General features: G+C 39.3%; 1 protein-coding gene across 1 annotated transcript in view; it reads left to right on the forward strand.

Moving 5' to 3' along the window:
• The window catches only part of HHIP (hedgehog interacting protein), a 111,493-nt gene that overhangs the window by 71,131 nt on the left and 21,307 nt on the right, over positions 1 to 19,055 (forward strand). Inside the window, exons 5-10 of the mRNA XM_064267542.1 lie at positions 5,026 to 5,177; positions 5,591 to 5,764; positions 6,488 to 6,631; positions 10,876 to 10,997; positions 13,569 to 13,692; positions 14,646 to 14,776. Coding sequence (XP_064123612.1) covers positions 5,026 to 5,177; positions 5,591 to 5,764; positions 6,488 to 6,631; positions 10,876 to 10,997; positions 13,569 to 13,692; positions 14,646 to 14,776 — 847 coding nt within the window. The remainder of the gene's footprint in view (positions 1 to 5,025; positions 5,178 to 5,590; positions 5,765 to 6,487; positions 6,632 to 10,875; positions 10,998 to 13,568; positions 13,693 to 14,645; positions 14,777 to 19,055) is intronic.

A 19,055-nucleotide genomic window follows, 5' to 3' on the forward strand; every position in this document is an offset into this window, starting at 1 on the left:
CCTCACTCCAAGCACAGAAATGAGCTCAAAATGGATCAAAGACCTAAATATAAAATCTAAAACGATAAAGATCATGGAAGAAAAAATAGGGACAACGTTAGGAGCCCTAATACATGGCACAAACAGTATACAAAACATTATTAAGAATGCAGAAGAAAAACTAGATAACTGGGAGCTCCTAAAAATCAAACACCTATGATCATCCAAAGACTTCACCAAAAGAGTAAAAAGACTACCTACAGACTGGGAAAAAGTTTTTAGCTATGACATTTCTGATCAGTGTCTGATCTCTAAAATCTACATGGTACTGCAAAAACTCAACTACAAAAAGACAAATAACCCTATTTAAAAATGGGCAAAAGATATGAATAGACACTTCACTAAAGAAGACATTCAGGTAGCTAACGGATATATAAGGAAATGTTCACAATCATTAGCCATTAGAGAAATGCAGATTAAAACTACAATGAGATTTCATCTCACTCCAACAAAAAGGCTGGCATTAATCCAAAAAACACAAAATAGTAAATGTTGGAGAGGCTGTGGAGAGATTGGAACACTTCTACACTGCTGGTGGGAATGTCAAATGGTACAACCACTTTGGAAATCGATTTGGCACTTCCTTAAAAAGCTAGAAATAGAACTACCATACGATCCAGGAATCCGACTCCTCGGAATATATCCTAGAGAAATAAGAGCCTTTACAAGAACAGATATGTGCACACCTATGTTTATTGCAGCACTGTTTACAATAGCAAAAAGATGGAAACAACCAAGGTGCCCATCAATGGATGAATGGATAAATAAATTATGGTCTATTCACACAATGGAATACTACACATCGATAAAGAACAGTGAGGAATCTGTGAAACATTTCATAACATGGAGGAACCTGGAAGGCATTATGCTGAGTGAAATTAAAAAAAGTTGCAAAAGGACAAATATTGTAGCAAAAGGACAAATATTGTATAAGACCACTATTATAAGAACTTGAGAAATAGTTTAAACTGAGAAGAAAACATTCTTTTGTTTTGAGAGGAGGGAGGGTGGGAAAGGGGTAGTCACTAATTAGTTCGCAGATAAGAACTACTTTAGGTGAAGGGAAAGATAACACTCAATACAGGGGAGGTCAGCAAAACTGGACTAAACCAAAAGCAAAGAAGTTTCCTGAATAAACTGAATGCTTCGAAGGCCAGTGTAGCAGGGGCAGGGGTTTGGGGACCATGATTTCAGGGGACATCTAAGTCAATTGACACAGTAAAATCTGTTAAGAAAACATTCTGCATCCCACTTTGAAGAGCAGCATCTGGGGTCTTAAACTCTAGCAAGCAGCCATCTAAGATGCGTCAATTGGTCTCAACCCACCTGGATCAAAGGAGAATGAAGAACACCAATGACACAAGGTAATTACGAGCCCAAGAGACAGAAAGGGCCACATGAAACAGAGGCTACATCATCCTGAGACCAGAAGAACTAGATGGTGCCCAGTCCTGACAGGGAACACAACAGAGAACACCTGAGGGAGCAGGAGAGCAGTGGGATGCAGACCCCAAATTCTCATAAAAAGACCAGACTTAATGGTGTGGCAGAGACTGGAAGGACCCCAGTGGTCATGGCCCCCAGACCTTCTGTTGGCCCAGGACAGGAACCATTCCCGAAGCCAACTCTTCAGACATGGATTGGACTGGACAATGGGTTGAGAGGGATGCTGGTGAGGAGTGAGCTTCTTGGATCAGGTGGACTCTTGAATCTATGTTGGCATCTCCTGCCTGGAGGGGAGATGAGAGGGTAGAAGGGGTTAGAAGCTGGCAAAATGGACGCAAAAAGAGAGAGTGGAGGGAGAAAGCAGACTGTCTTATTAGGGGGAGAGTAATTAGGAGTATGTAGCAAGGTATATATAAGTTTTTATGTGAGATACTGACTTGATTTGTAAACTTTCACTTAAAGCACAATAAAAATTATTTTAAAAAATAAAAAAAAGAGAAGAAAGAAATGGCGTCAAGGTGACTAAGGTAATAGACGGGGAGAACTGGAGCTGGGGAGGTCTGGTCTGGTGGCTGCCCCAGGCTCCAGGCCCTAATGTTCAGGCTGTCAGGCTGGGACAAAGTCCTGGTGAAGTCTAGAGCTAAAGCGACCTTAGAGGGCCTGGGGACCTTAATGTTTGACAGAGTTTCTGATGGTGTGGCTTCCAGCTGACCGTGGTCCAAAGTTAACCCTTCAATGTCCAATCAACATACTTCTCCATATAGACTGAAAAATAACCCAGACATCAGGGATAAATTTGCATTTAAGAGTAAGATAATAATTTTCCGGTAACATACTTCAGTCAAACAGGCAATGTGTCTCTGAAGGCTAATTCAAGCTAGATGTGAGCCTATTGATAGTTTAATCTTCTGACACACCAAAAGCATAGCCCTCCTTTCTAATCTCTGAACACTTAGAGGTCGTGATGTACTGTATAATGTAAAAATCTGGTTTCCAGGGATACTCTAGGGCCCTTACATAATACATTTTTTCATCAATATCGTTGTGCAAGTGAATATTTCTCCAAAATACCTTAACAGAAATCAGTCATGTTTCTAAAGCAACTATAACACTGCTTTGCACCTGGAAATTTACTAGAAAAATAATATGAAATCATATGCAACAGTTAATCAAATGTAAATCCTATAACCTGAAAAATTCAGAATTTGATATTTTAATTGCTTTTTTATTTCCTTGTCATTCAAGAAAAGTGTCTCATTCATTTTCCATCTATGACACTTCAGTCAATGCCCATGCTGCCCCAGATTCACTCATGTGATAGGTGAATCTCCAAAGGGAGCAATTGTCTGCTATCACTTGTGGCTTTGTTTAAATCTCCCTTCCCATCTGTCTTTCCACAATGCACTAATTCTTCCTTCCTAATTCCTGAAAAGTAACCAGCACAGTTTTAAATTATGTTTCTATCCAACTCGAATTGTATTTCAAATGATTTGATTAAAAACTGCAAAAAAGCTTCTTATAGTGGAACACAAACATTTGTGAAGGGGACATGCATTACTTAACCTGCACTCAGAGCTTCCGAGGGAAATATGTTCAGTAAAGGAATTTAAAGGAATTAATCACAGACTAAATCCCACCCCTAGGCCTCCTCTTCCAATTCGTCAAGGAAGTTTAAATGTGCAGTGGCCTCTCTACAGTCAAATCTTAGTGACACATGCCAGCTTCTAACGTCTCAAAGAAAGCCAAGAGGTGTTTATTTAGTGAAGATACAAGAAGAAAAACAGCAAGTCAATATTTAAATCATCATAACAATTACATCCAAAAAAAAAAAACCGGAGGCTCGTTCATGTATCAGTCTTTAGAGCCTTTCCCTTCAATAAGTTTTTTTTTTCATTAAAATTAAAATAAAGAGTATTATCTTATGCAAAAGAGGAGGTTGACTGTTCTCATGTTTGTTTTACATTTGACTAATGATTTGATTAACGGATGGTGCAGGACCCTGTTGTACGCAGGGTCACTATGAGTCAGAACCATCTCAAGGGCACCTAACAACAATGATTTGGTAGTTCTGGGATCTTTGAACCTATTTAATTATTTATGCATTCTTAAAGTGTGAATGTTTCCGCTTCTGGTCGTATATATCTGAAAACAGCTTTCTCTATCCAAGAAACTAACCAATGTTTATTAAAAGTGAACTTTTATGCCTCAAACTTCAGATTCTCGAATCTATAGGATATTTAGAGTACCCACTGCAAACAGCTCTCTAGTAGCACGAGCTGTGCTGGGGGCAACAGCTTGAGAGTGCTTCCAGGATTGAGCAGGAGCCTGCGAAGTTGCAGTAGGATGGATTTTTCCTTTTTCCTCTAACATGTCAGAAGGCATAACTTCTCTTCTCATGGCTTTTTGCCACAGGGGATGTGGTGATGTTTAATGAAATAACCTTTATAAGGTGATGTACTAGCCGTGGTTACAGCTTTCAATTTCTGTCATGCTTCTCCTGTTGTAGATAGCCCACCAGACTACACAGAAAGCATTCACGGGCTTGCTAGAATATGAAACGTTAAGTCTCTGATCTAGATCATTTTAGATACTTTGATTTCGTTATAGAAATTCCTAGACAACTTGTGGAATAAAACAAATGCTAAGGCCATATTGAATTTCATGAAACTACAAGCTGAATTAGCAGAAAATAAAGATAAAATGCCTTTCTATTTAAGAACACGATGATGTTTTAATTGTTACAGCATTTGGCATGCGTAGTATATACAATCCCTGACATTCATATAATAACAAAAGAAAGTTGTTTGGGATTTTTCTTTTATTTCCTAGTGTCCCCTTTCCTGCCTCGTATTTCCACCCCCCACGCCAGCCCTGGCTTTTAGCTCTCCTCTGACTTTTCCATTCCTCTAAGAAAAACCCGGTGCGGGGAGGGTTACATGTAAAAATACCTCATTTCTATGTAGATAGGCCAAGGCCGCTTATTACCTAGCTATGATGAACAGACCACCATCGTTGTGACAACTGATGTGGGTGCCTCCGGGGTAAAACAAAGGTTTACATATTACACAAGCAATTTAACTGTTTTCTAAACATATTGCCAAGACAGTGGGAGTTGGCAGCCCACACTGTGTTTTAGGTTTGGGATACTTGGATTAGAAGTGACTGCTGATTATGAACCTTTTTATTTGTCTTCTATGAACTACAAGCAACCTAGTAACCCAGGAAAGAATTCTCCACAGCACTTCAACTTGTCTTCCGAGCCTCCCAAGATTACACACACAAATCACTTGACAAAAGTGGTGTTAAGAGTCTTGCGCATAGATAACCACGCAAGACAATTGTCTTGTTCTAACCCTTAAAGAGTTCCACAGACTGAAATGTTTTATAATCCTTTTTTGTGCAGTAGGCGCAGAAGGAAAGCAAAGAGTTTGGGGAAAGATTATCCAGAAGAAAAAAAGAGACTCTTTTGGGGTTCCAGCTGAAACACAATAAGGAACATAATTAACTTCACAATTCTTTGTGTTTTTCATTTGACTGCAGGGAGGAGATGAAAGAGGCCTGTTAAGCCTTGCATTCCATCCCAATTACAAGAAAAATGGAAAGCTGTATGTGTCTTATACCACCAACCAAGAACGGTGGGCCATCGGGCCTCATGACCACATTCTTAGGGTCGTCGAATACACAGTATCCAGGTATCGATAAAATGCAGAGGCATGATTTTTTTAATCTTATTTTCTCATCATCTCATCACAATTTTTTTTTTTTTTTTTTTTTTACCTAGTGTCAGAAATTATTAGCCATGAGGTGGCAGTAATTAAACAATAGTCCCCACCTTGCTTAAAGCCTCATCTGCGTCTTAAGGGGAAACAGAGGAAAATGATGGCTTTGGCATTTTTCTCGATTTAGTTTCAGCTTAAATGCTTTTTCCAAAACTTAAAAAATTATCTTTTTTTTTTTCAATAACTTTTATTTGCTCCACTTCAAGTATTTGTTTTGTTTTTTATGTGTCAGGTGTTTGCTTGCCTCTCTGTGTGTTATTTACTTCCTGGTGGACGCACCTTACATTTTTAAACAGTTGTGGTATTGTTTCCTCCCCACCATGTAGGAAAAACCCACATCAGGTTGATCTGAGAACAGCCAGAGTGTTTCTTGAAGTCGCCGAGCTCCACCGAAAGCACCTAGGAGGACAACTGCTGTTTGGCCCCGATGGCTTTTTGTACATCATTCTGGGAGATGGAATGATCACACTGGACGATATGGAAGAAATGGATGGGTTAAGGTAAAAGATGACAACCACCAGCCTCCTTGCCATGTTCAAAGGTTTGAATGAAAAAAAGGGTCTGAGCCAGGGAGTGAGAAAGAGTCTCCGAATTTTATCGCGTTGATAGAATATATAACGTTGTTTTCAGTTATAAAATGAAGATCCATCTGTAGAATGTAGATTTTATACTTATAAAACATAAATTTATAAATTTTATTGTAAAATATAAATTTTATGTTTATCAAATGAAGATAAATTCAGTCAGGTGCTGATGGAATTTTTTTTTTAAGTCACCGTTCAGAGATGTCGTAAACGAGTCACTGCTCTGCAGCTCTGTGCTGCGGCCCTTCTCCGCTTCCGCTCAGCACGGAGAGGCAGCGCCTCGTGCTTCTGTGCAGCGGCTGCAGGTCAGCTGCCGGGTGCATCCGTGCTCCCTGGCAACACTTTGCATGATGGACTAGCATCCTCTTGGGGGACGTGAGATAAAGAGGATGGTGCACGAGGCAATGTACCCCTGATCCCACCGTCCTCAGCCTCTATAGGGTAGTGTCTTCGGGCTGCCACGTGTCTGGAACCCACTGCCCCAGGTTTCATTTCTCACAATGCAGAATTTAGAGCTTTAATAATTTTGTCTCCAGTAAGGGAATGGTTCTTTCACCCGCAGAGCGACCTTACTAGATTTAGTTTGGGTGAAATACAAAACAGAAATAAAAGCACTTCCGTTGTCCTCCAATTTCTCAGTGACTTCACGGGCTCAGTGCTACGGCTGGATGTGGACACAGACATGTGCAGTGTGCCTTATTCCATACCAAGGAGCAACCCGCACTTCAACAGCACCAACCAGCCCCCCGAAGTGTTTGCCCATGGGCTCCACGATCCAGGCAGGTGAGAAGCTTTAAGGTCAGGCGGGGATTCGGGAACTGGAAAAAGAAAGAGGGTCTCTGGGCCATCAGACAGGCAAGAAGAGGATCCAAGGTCATGTAGTGCTTCTAGCATAACACCAGGTCATTATCCAAGCGAGTACTTAACACCCTTTCATTAAAGCGTGAACCAGATTAAGAAGGCAAATTGGACAACCAAAAGGACAAATTCATGGAGAAAAATTCTCCTTAAAATTATTTTGGGTGATTATTAGATGCCGGGGGCAGTGGTGGTTCAGTGGTAGAATTCTCACCTTCCATGCAGGAGACCCAGGTTTGATTCCCAGCCAATGCACTTATCTGTCCGTGGAGGCTTTCGTGTTGCTATGATGCTTAACAGGTTTCAGCAAAGCTTCCAAACTAAGATGGACTGGGAAGAAAGGACTGGTGATCTAATTCCAAAAATCAGCCAAGGAAAACCCTATGGATCCCCATGGCCTGATCACCAACTGGTCATGTGAATGACAGCATTTTGTTCCACTGGGCATAGGGTCACCCTGAGTTGGGGCTAGCCCAATGGTAGCTAATGACAACAACATTATTAGATTAACACTGTTAGGCCAGTATAATGAATAAGATTTCAGGCTGAACAATATAGAGAGATAATAAACCTTTTGATTTGTCTCCTTAACTCCCTCTGAATCTTAATTTCCTTATATTTATATGGGGGTAATAATAACTACCTTCCAAGGATATTGTAATGGTTAAATAAAAATATACAAGTTAAGCAGGAAATATAGTGTCTGACACCTGGTAGGTGTTAAGTCAGTTACACTTCTCATCACCCTAGCTCTATGATGTTGCGGTATCAATTTGCCAAGGAGTTGGGATAAATGTTAAATACTTTTTTTCCTTGAAAAAAAATGACAAGCACTAAAGAATTTATGTTGACTGCCTGCTATACTATAACCCAGTGCTTCCGACTCTTACTATAATTAACCATAAAGTAAGGAAAGCTAGGAAGTACATGGAGTGAGAAATTTTTGGTACATTACAAAATGCTATGATGCATAATATAGAAATTTGGTGATGAATGCTTCATCCTGTCCGTGGTCTGTTATCTATACTAAGGAGCATCTGCCCACATTTATTCATTTACTAGCTAAGTTATTATTGCCATTTAATGTTTACTGAGCGTTCACTATGTGCAAGGTCAGTATTTCTCAAACTTTTTAGAGTTATAATCCCTCATGCCCTTCATCTCCCCTCCATCAAAGTCAAAGCATACAGTTCATTTCCTCTTTGGCATCTCAGCCGATCTTAAAATCTCTGTGACAGGGAATACTTAAGGTGGGTTCAGGATGTGGAGAAAACTGTCACGTTCCATTCCTATAGCTCAGAACTCACAGATGCCACCACAAAGCAGCACTTTGAAGTCAAGCAGCCTGAGTCACCACAATCCTACTGGGGCTTTCCTGAAAACTTCCTGGGGGCCCTGAACCCTCAGTGCAAAAACACAGAGTTCAGTGGGCGCTTTACCAACTGTACATGTGGCAGGATGCCTGTGTCATGAAGTGGGACCTCCTCTGGCGGCAAAGGGCTGCAGGAAAAGTAGTTGTTATTCTGCCTCCCTCCAAGAGTATTTTAAGCAGAGGAAGATTTAATAAAACAGAAAGGAAACTGAAATAATTATTGGCTGAAAGAAGAGCTAATTTTTCTGGAGCACCTTGATTCTGGGTACTGCATTAAGTATCCTGCATGTATTATCTCATGTTTGCTCATCAGCTGCACTGAGGTAGCTGGTGTTGGCCCCCTTTTATACTTTAGAAACTAAAGGTTAAAAGGGTCAAGTAGTTCTCAGTGGACCTGGTATTCAGCCAGAGCTAGCGCTCTTGGCCCACAACAACATCACCTCGGGGTGATCTGGCCTTTTCTTCCAGATTGGCTGTTTCTAGTTACAGGAAATAGATCAAACCTCTTTTTGTCATAGTTTCTGGGCTTCAAAAGAAAGGTAATACAAAAGATAGGTTCTTACCCTGTCGTGGGTTTCATTGCGCCTTAAGCCACAGCATGTCTGTGTCACGATCCCTGCCTGGCATTGTGTTCTGTGGATCACTGAGTTAAAGAAAACAATAAAGTGACTGTTGCCACAAAAAAAAGGAACCCATCTTTGCCAGGTTAGGCTTATAGTCTCTTCATCATGAATGGGGTCATTTGGAACCAATGATTTTTTTTTCATCCAGTTTTGTTTAAATAATTGCTACATATGACTGTTATATCCCTTAAGACCCAGGACTTATTTTCAATTTTTTTTTATTATTTTTTAAAATTTATTTAGTGGTCCTAGTGGGTGGTTTGATTTGGTTTGGTTTTTAAGTAATGTATTTTGTTAGCCTAAAATAGTGATTCTCAACAGGTGATTTTGCCCCCAGGGGACATGTGGCAATTCCTGGAGACATTTTTGGTTGTGTCAACTGGAGGAGGGGTATTACTGGCATCATCTAGTGGGTGGAGGCCAGGGATGCTGCTAAACCTCCTGCAATATTGAGAACAGGCCCACAAAACAAGGAAATACTCATTTCAATGCGTCATGGTTAAGCTCTCCATTGCTAGCCGGAAGGTCGGTAATTCAAACCTACCAGCTGCCCTGTGGAGAAAGATGTGGCAGTCTGCCTCCTTAAAGATTACAGCCTTGGAAGCCTGTGGGGCGGTTCTACCCTGTTGCATGGGTCACTCTGAGTCAGAATCAGCTCAACAGCAATGGGGGTTTGGGTTTTTGCTGAAGTGTCAATATGAGCTGTGGTGGTACAGTGTTTAAGCACTGAACTGCTAACCAAAAGGTGAGTGGTCTGAATCCACCAGCCGTTTCATGGGAGAGAAGACCTGGCGATCTGCTTCCATAAAGATTACAGCCAAGAAAACCCTGTGGGGCATTTCTACTCTGTCACATGGGGTCGCTATAAATGAGAATCAACACACAAGAGCAACAAAGTATCAATAATACCGTTGTTATTGTTGTTAGGTGCCGTCCAGTCGGTTCCGACTCATAACGACCCCATGCACAACAGAACGAAACGCTGCCCAGTCCTGCGCCTTCCTTACAATCATTGTTATGCTTGAGCTCATTGTTGCAGCCACTGTGTCAATCCACCTCGTAGAGGGTCTTCCTCTCTTCTGCTGACCCTGTACTTTGCCAAGCATGATACCCTTCTCCAGGGACTGATCCTTCCTGACAACATGTCCAAAGTATGTAAGACGCAGTCTTGCCATCCTTGCTTCCAAGAAGCATTCTGGTTGTACTTCTTCCAAGACAGATTTGTTCGTTCTTGGCAGTCCACGGTATAGTCAATATTCTTCACCAACACCACAATTCAAAGGCGTCAACTCTTCTTCCGTCTTCCTTATCCATTGTCCAGCTTTCACATGCGATTGAAAATACCATGGCTTGGGTCAGGCGCACCTTAGTCTTCAAGGTAAAATCTTTGCTCTTCAGTACTTTAAAGAGGTCCTTTGCAGCAGATTTACCCAATGCAATGCATCTTTTGATTTCTTGACTGCTGCTTCCATAGCACCGAGATACCAAAAAAACAAGTGCAAGCCTTTTTTCCCACATTTGTAACAACTTCAGACATTGTATTTTTCAACCTTATTCTTCTTCCAACACAAACTATTCCCAGCTTTAAACTAGGACAGGAATACAGTGATAAGAGTTTAGAGTCAATGGCTTAAGTTAAAGAGGTATTTTGGCCCCCAGATCAGGGGTGGAGGCCATAAAGACAGAGTCAGTGTAAAAGAACTTCAGTGGTTGTGGTGACCAGCTTTATTTTATTCCCTGAATGAAATGCATGTTTTCCTTTGTTAGTGCAGCAATTCCATAGATGAAATGCAAAACCAATATTCTATTACGTATTGCAGATGTGAGTTGGTTATGACACCAATTCTTACTCAAAACTCTTTACAAATGGATTATACGTGTGATATTCCGTAACAACACACTAGCAAATGTTTTAAAGTCACTGCGCACATTCATAGTGGAAGGAGATAGATACCAACACAAATTAAGAAATATCCTCCAGAGATCCTTGAATTTCAGCAAGGTAAACACATCAGGATGTTTCCTTCGGCACTTTCTAGAGGATCCAAACTGAATAACCTGTAGGATCCTTGCCAGCCCACAAACGGTTCCTGTGGCAGGACTCTCCAGTCTGAGCTTGGGAGATACGCTGGTAGGAATCATTTAAAAAAAAAAAACCCTCTTTCGTTGTGCAGATGTGCAGTGGATCGTCATCCCACAGATATAAACATCAATTTAACAATACTTTGTTCAGACTCCAATGGAAAGAACAGATCATCAGCCAGAATCCTACAGATAATAAAGGGGAAAGATTATGGTAAGTAGAACTTAATTTGATGATTTTGTTTTGAGTTTTATTTTAGTATATTAATTGAAAAGGAAAAGGTTTCTACAAAATAAGCATTTGGGAAAGCATAAAAGTACTGATCTAACAACAACAACAAAAAAAAAAAAACAGTAAGGAGGCAGTAAATTGCTCAGTTTTAAAAGATCCATTACTCTTCCAAGCCCTAAGGTTCTATCTGGTCAATTACCTTTCCTACAGTTTGAATAGGAGGGCTGGTGCGCAGTGGTTAAGTGCTTGGCTGCTAACCAAAAGGTTGGCAGTTCAACCCCACCAGCTGCTCTGCGGGAGAAAGATGTGGCAGTCTGCTTCCGTAAAGATGTACAGCCTTGGAAACCTTATGGGGCAGATCTACTCTGTCCTATAGGGTAACTCTGAGTAGGAATTGACTGGATGGCAATGGGTTTGGGTTTGGTTTGAATTATGGATTGAATAAGAAGCCCTGAATTGTGCCCTATAGGTCCAAAAAATGTAATAGACCTTCAAATGTTATACTCTGCTATCATGAGAATCAAGATGATAACCTCTATTTATTTAATAAAATAAGCGAGAACTAATCTGAACATCTTATACAGAGAAAAACCAAAAGCGTTAAAGGTAAGACAGTTCTCAGTACCCAACTTGCAATTCTCAGCAATTAGGAAAAATATAAGTGTTTCAAATAAGAATGTAATTTATAAAAAGGCATTTATTCTAGGGAAACCCTGGTGGCATAGTGGTTAAGAACTAGCCCAAAGGTCAGCAGTTCGAATCTACGAAGTGCTCCCTGGAAACCCTATGGGGGCAGCTCTATTCTGTCCTGTAGGGTGTCTATGAGTCAGAATTGACTCCATGACAACTTTTTTTTTTTTTTTAATTATTCTAGAGAACACAAAGTAATATACTAGTAAAAAAGATGTTATTCACCCAAGTCATGGAAATGGGACATTTAAACATTATTCTTAGTAAGTTGATTACTAGGGTGTTTAGAGGCACATATGAGTATAAAGTTGGATACTAATGAAGTCCAAAGCACTCAATATTTTTCAGTGTTTTAGTATTTTTTCCTTTTGAAGGAAGCAATATAATATTCAGGGAACCTAGTAAATTAAGATTATTAAATAGATTGCTTCTCCTATTTACTTATTCAGTACAGATATTTATTTAGCATCAGGAATCAGGCAGCTGTGTTAGTTCATGTGGTATTCAGTTATTTTACTTTATTTATTTTTTTTCAGGTATTTGTGTGTGTGTGTGTGTGTGTCCATCTTATAAAAGCCAAACTGAAAAATAATGTGGTTTGAAAAAAAAAGAAATCTAATGAGTCAGTAGCCCAGTGGAATTTTGGCTGCATCTGTAGATTCAACAAAATTCTATGATCAGATTAACTGAAGTTAAGCTGAAATTCATTACAATATTGATAGCCCAACATTTATGGGTTGAACAAACATGTCCCAGGCGCTCATTACATGCCAGACCCTGTAGTAAGCACTTTATAAACTACACTCATGTCATTCCCAGAACAACCCGATGTGATAGGAACACTTACCGGCCCCATTGTACAGATAAGAAAACTGAGGCACAGAAAGGTTCAGCATCACACAACATAAAGTGGCAGGGTCAGGATTTGAACCCAAGCAGTCTGACTCCAGAGTCTATGACCTTAATCATTCAATTATGTTGCCCTACAGTGTGATTGGTTATTTAAAATATCTCGTCTTTTCTACTTTTTTTTCTATCATATTCACCATAATCATGTGGGACTTTAAAATGACCCCTTTTCCACAAAAGCCTTTACCTAAAATGCTGCCTGTTGATAGTGACTTGTTTGGTATTAAATATGTAAAGCGATTTTCAGATTAATTTGCAGCTGGCTTTAGATCTTTTTCCATAGCAACTAGCATGCATGTATTCAAGTATACGATGACGTGCCTGGAAAGATTGAGAAACGTGACCGTACACAGAGGGAATTATTGGAGTAGACTTTGTTAAGCACACAACTTCTGTAGTCAAAACTATAAAAATATTTTAAATGAAGATAACTCTTGACTAAGTGCCAATATTTGTAAATACACAATAAATGTGATTTTAAAGATCTTTTACATATTATGCCTGTGTTTTCATTAAAGTGTGAACTTTAAAACATTTTCTATCACTTGAGAGAGCTCTGGCTTGATTTACTAAATAAATGCACAAGCATTTCTACCAAAAAAATAGTCAATATTAAAAAAAAGTCTTTTTTTTAAGTATTTTGGTTCTAAAACAAATAACCATAACCTTCAAAATATTAAGATTCTAATTTAAGTTCATTGAAACCGTGCTATATCTTGGCGGTTATAATAACAGCAAACATGTGCAGAGCATTCTCATTCCGATACTATTTAAGCAAAGTGAGAAGTTATTTTCCCTAAATATCTACAGCAACCTTCCACCTCCACCTCTTGCAATGCGTTTCAGACTTAAAATAGATAAATAAATAATAATAATTGTTACCTGGTCTGTACTTTTACTTTCTGAAAATATGTTTCATTTGATCTAATGCTGTATTTTTTTTTTTTTTTCTAGAAAGTGAGCCATCACTTTTAGAATTCAAGCCATTCAGTAATGGTCCTTTGGTTGGTGGATTTGTTTACCGAGGGTGCCAGTCTGAGAGACTGTACGGAAGCTACGTGTTTGCGGACCGTAATGGGTATGTCTCCTGATATCACTGTCTGATATACCACATGACATAGCCATTGATTAGTTTTGCCAAATTGCCATAAATTATTCAGATGATTGTCTCCCTTTGGGAGTCAGGTTTGGGACACACATAAATAATGTTTATTTTTAGTACTAATTTTATGTATGGTGGTTATTTGAGAAACTCCCAAAGAGATGCTCTTTTTTTTAAAAAAAAAAAGCCTTCATGAACTTAATAAAATAGTTTTTAAGGTCAGAAAAGTCTTCAGATGAATTTTTTATAATATTTAGATTTTTCCCTTCATCCTTAACAAAAGCTTATTGTGAAATGAGTCATTTGAAAGCTACTGCTTTATATAAGTTGAATAAATATTTTTAAAATTCTTCTTGGAAGGCCGAGAATTTTTATTGTTGCCGTATTTCCAGGACTTTGGGCAAGAGAACCGAATTTGTCTCTCTAGGTAGGAGTACTACAAAATTACATTTTAGCAGTCACGTTGTGGATAATTACAGGAAAATCTGTGTCAGGGCCCGAATGAGAATCTTGTTTCCCAAGTTGCTGGCATTCAGGCATATTGCACAGCTTATATGCTTGGTTGCTAACAAGAACTAGAAAAGTGTACTGACCCCATGCTCTTCCCCTGTCCCTCTCTCTGATTAATAGCACAGCATGGAGTCTAGTCCTGGAGAGGAAGTATCATTCTCTGGATGAAGGGGAGGGCTTTTCTCATACTCAGGTACTTTTAGTGCCCCCCTCCAAACAAAGTGTTAACTTGAAGTGCTTTCTCCCCATCTAGAAATTTTCACAGTATTCACACACATTATGGGCTATGTTATTTCTCCCTAGAAGCCAGGTCTATGGCACAACAATGATTAAATGTGAATTTTAGTTTAAAGATTTTGTTGTGGGCTTTAAGCAAAAGCATGTTTTCACTGTCGGTTCGTGGTATGTTTTCATTATAGGAATTTCTTAACTATCCAGCAAAGTCCGGTGACCAAGCAATGGCAGGAAAAACCACTCTGTCTTGGCAACGGTGGTTCCTGTAGAGGCTACTTTTCCGGTCACATTTTGGGATTTGGAGAGGATGAATTAGGTATTGTACAAATGATTTCTGTTAAGTTCCGTTCTCACCCTCTTGCCCAGGAGGCTTTGCTCTGCTAGTATAGCAATCATATCCACTGTGTTTTGGAAGTTTACTCTTATAGCGAAGATTGTCCGGTTATGTATCCTCTTCCAGTATCTTCTCACTGGGTGGGGTGGGGGTCTTTAAATCTCATTTGCAGTCCAGAAATACAAAATTTGTGAAGCAGATAAATGTGAGGCAATGGAAAAGAGGAACAAGAGAGAATTTCTGAGTCCTGAAGAGACAGAAATCTTTTAAATATCTACTGATATTTTTGACTATGTACCCAGATTATTTGTTCATATTCTGTATCAGGAAAACCCTTCCTTTAACTCATGTCTCTTACAGTAAATCAAAGTTTGTTGGAATCTGGATCCCAGCTTATTCTGCATTTCCTACTTTTCTTTCTTTCCTTTATTTTTGCCCCTCAGGCAACTCTGATAATCTGAGTTTTAAAAAAGCTGATAATCTATTCCACCAGACTTTAAAAACTATCAATATATTGGTGATGACATACAATATATTTCTTTGCATATTATCACATGTATGTGACTTAACATGCAAAAATATTAAAATAGTTAAAATTGGAATGTCATTGAAGAGTGAAAATGCTACTGATTTTAAATTACAGAGATAAATGTAGCTTTCATGATTCCCTTTAAAAAGCAATATGAAAATGAACCATGGCCTATTATGCTCTGTTAGCTTCAGAAATGAATTTCTAAGCAATAATAAAGAGTATATGTTTCCTGTAGAAATCAGAATCTTTTCTCTGAACATCTAGATGTGGTTTCCCTACATCAGAAAAAGTTCCAGGCCATCCACTTAGGTTAATAAGGGACTCAGGCAACACTCCTGAAACATGTACAACATATTTGAGAGCCACAGAAATATAATGATTTAAGGAAGAGGAGTCTAGTCTACTCCTTTCTTATTCCAGCATTGAAAGCATTTTGCAGTTAATTTTCCCTTTACAATCTCCTACTCTACGCAACCAAAGCAATCACAGGGATACCCTTTCTCACTTAAATCTTCTGCGGTGTATTTTTTAATTTAATTGGCAAACTCTGATTTTAAATCTATAAATTGGTATTAAATTGTTTGGGCAGAGTTAGAGATGAATGTTAAGATATTATAACTGAACGATTTTGATTTCCCTAGACCTTGCTACAAAAGGAAACCCTGGTGGCTTAGCGGTTAAGAGCTACCTACAGCTGCTAACCCAAAGATCAGCAGTTTGAATCCACCAGGCGCTCCTTGGAAACTCTATGGGGCAGTTCTACTCTGTCCTACAGGGTCTCTGTGAGTCAGAATCAACTCAATGGCCATGGGTTTTGTTTTTTGGGTTTTTTTTTTTTGCTACAAATGACTCACCATCAGTCATCCTATTAGTTCACCACCGTCAGTTAAAATATCCCAAACGTGCATGTAGGCTTAATACAATATAGTCCTTATTTTTTTTTTTTTCTCCAAAAGCTACAGCATCTTGTGGACCTCATAACTAAAAGTAGATCCATTTTCCCTGAATTGGGTTTTATCATGAAACCCCTGGGCTTTAATTGAAGAGCCAAATACGAAAATGAGGAAAACTTTTGCACCTTCTAAAATAGAAAGTGTTGAGTGTCTATTATCTATATTATTTTTTAACTGTAAAAATAGGGTGGATTTATTTTGAGGATTAAATGATAAGCTATGTAAAGTGTGTGACAAAATAAATATTAATTCTTCTGCTTGTATTTCTTTTCAGCTTCGTTGTTATTTTTTCTGTTGTATCTGTGTTTTTAATGAAAGCCCCATAACATCCTTTTCAGAAGCAGAAAAGTGAAGTGTACTTAATATAAAATAATAGAGTAGAATACAGAAATACAGACTACCTGAAGGACTATTTTATGAGTGAGAGTTGTGAAGATTTTTAAAACATATAAGCACATAATCATAAATACAGCTTCTAATTCTCTATTCATATGATCCATTCTATACGTTGAATTTTATGGAAGCAGAGGTAATAGACAAGAGTGGTTCTCTCGTAAAAGGTGCTCCATCTGTTATATTTTCATCATCACGAACACAGTCTAGTTCCAAGAGTTAGTGTTGGTCTTTCTCTCTCTCTTTTTTACCCCCAGTATTAATTTCAGTGTTTTTCGTTAGAAGAAAGCTGAAGATTAAAAACGACTACCTCAATGGTGTAATGGTGTAATGGCTACCACTCTGGACTTTGAATCCAACCATCCAGGTTCAAATCTTGGTGGGACCTCACTAGGCCTTTATGAAGCCCTGGTAGCACAGTGGTTAAGTGTTCAGCCGCTAACCAAAAGGTCGGCCGTTTGTATCCAGCAGCTACTCCTTGGAAACCCTATGGGGCAGTTCTGCTTTGTCCTACAGGGTTGCTATGAGTCAGAGCTGACTCGATGACAGTGGGTTTTGGTTTTTGGTACCCCAATTCTATCTGGCCTCAGATTATCAGTTAACAGTAAAAACTTGATAACCAAAAACATTCAGTCTTAGGCAAAAATAAATCAAGATAAAACATGTCCATTCATTCAGTATTCATTCCACAATTATTTGTTGAGTACCTGCTCTGTACAAAGCTCTGTGCTAGGTGTTGGAGACACAGCAGCAGATAAAGAGACAAAAATCTAAGCTTCCCACCTGGACTTTATATTCTAATGGAGAACAATAAAAAATAATTATGTTTTTAAAAAAAGGTATACAATATATCAATTGGTCATAAGTACTTTGGAGAAAGTTTAGTAGTAAAGGAGGCTAGTGATTGCTGAGGTGTTGGGGAAAGTACAATTCTAAATAGTACAGTTAGGGAAGGTGACATCTGAGCACAAACAGGAAGAAGGAAAGACTGAACCTACTGGGTGGGTGCCTGGGACAGAGCCTGGAACAGGAGCCTGACTCGTGTGTTCAAAGTCAGGGGGCCAGTGAGGCTGGAGAGGAGTGAGCAGGGGGAAGAGAAGCCACAAGTGAGGTCAGAGCAGTTAGGGTGGACCTCACAGGCCACTGTCAAGACTTGCTTTTACTCTGAGAAAGGTGAGAAGCCGCTGGAGGGTTTTGAAATAATGGAGTGCCATCCAACATGAGTAATCTTGCTTCCTTTGAAAGAATCACTGTGCCTGGTATCTTGAGACTAAACATAAAAGAGCAAGGGTAGAAGCAGGGAACCCAGTTAGGAGACTGTTGCCACCTGTTGCCATAATCCAGGTGAGAGATAACTTCTGCCTGCACTAAAGTAGTGGTAGGGTAATGTGGAGAGAAGTGGATGGGGTCTGGATGTATTCTGAAGGTAGACTCGTGAAACTCTTTCATATAAATCTTTAGGCAAGTGCTTTTCCTGTGAATGGGTATACGTATATACATATATATACCCATTGACATCAAGTCGACTCCAACTCGTAATGACCCTATAGGACAAGGTAGAACTCCCCTGTAGGGTTTCCAAGGAAGCAGACTGCCACATCTTTCTCCTGTGGAGCTGCTGACCTTTTGGTTAGCAGCCAAGCACTCAACCTACTCCACTAGAGCTTCTCTCTCTATCTTTCTCTCTCTCTCTATGTAAACATATAGGCTTAGTTTACTAGGGCTGCTGTAACCAAATACAAAGTGAGTGGCTTAAAGAAGCAGAAATGTATTGTCTCACAATTCAGGAGGCTAAAAGTACAAATCAGGATACCAGCTCAAGGGAAAGGTCCTTGTTTTTTTTTTTTAATTGTACTTTAGGTGAAAGTTTACAGCCCAAGTTAATTTCTCATATAAAAATTTATACACATATTGTTTTGTGACATTAATTACAATCCCCACAATGTGACAGCACACTCCCCCTTTCCACCCTGGGTTCCCTGTGTCCAATCAATCACTTCCTGTCCCTTCCTGCTTTCTCATCCTCCTTTTGGACAGCAGCTGCCCATTTGGTCTTGTATCTTATTGAACTAAGGAGCACATTCCTCACGTGTATGATTTTTGTTTTATAGTCCTGTCTAATTTTTGTTTGAAGAGTGGGCTTCGGGAATGATTTCAGCTCTGGGATAACAGTGCGTCTGAGGGCCATAGTTTTGGAGGTTCCTTCAGTCTCTGTCAGACCATTAAGCCTCGTCTTTTTATGTGAATTTGAGTTCTGTTCTATGTTTTTCTCCTGCTCTGTCCAGGACTCTCTGTTGTGTTCCCTGTCAGAGTGGTCTTTGGTGGTAGCCGGGCACCATATAATTCTTCTGGTCTCAGTCTGGTAGAATCCCTGGCTCATGTA

The sequence above is a fragment of the Loxodonta africana genome, chromosome 13 (assembly GCF_030014295.1).
Source record: "Loxodonta africana isolate mLoxAfr1 chromosome 13, mLoxAfr1.hap2, whole genome shotgun sequence".
Classification (NCBI taxonomy): Eukaryota; Metazoa; Chordata; class Mammalia; order Proboscidea; family Elephantidae; genus Loxodonta; species Loxodonta africana.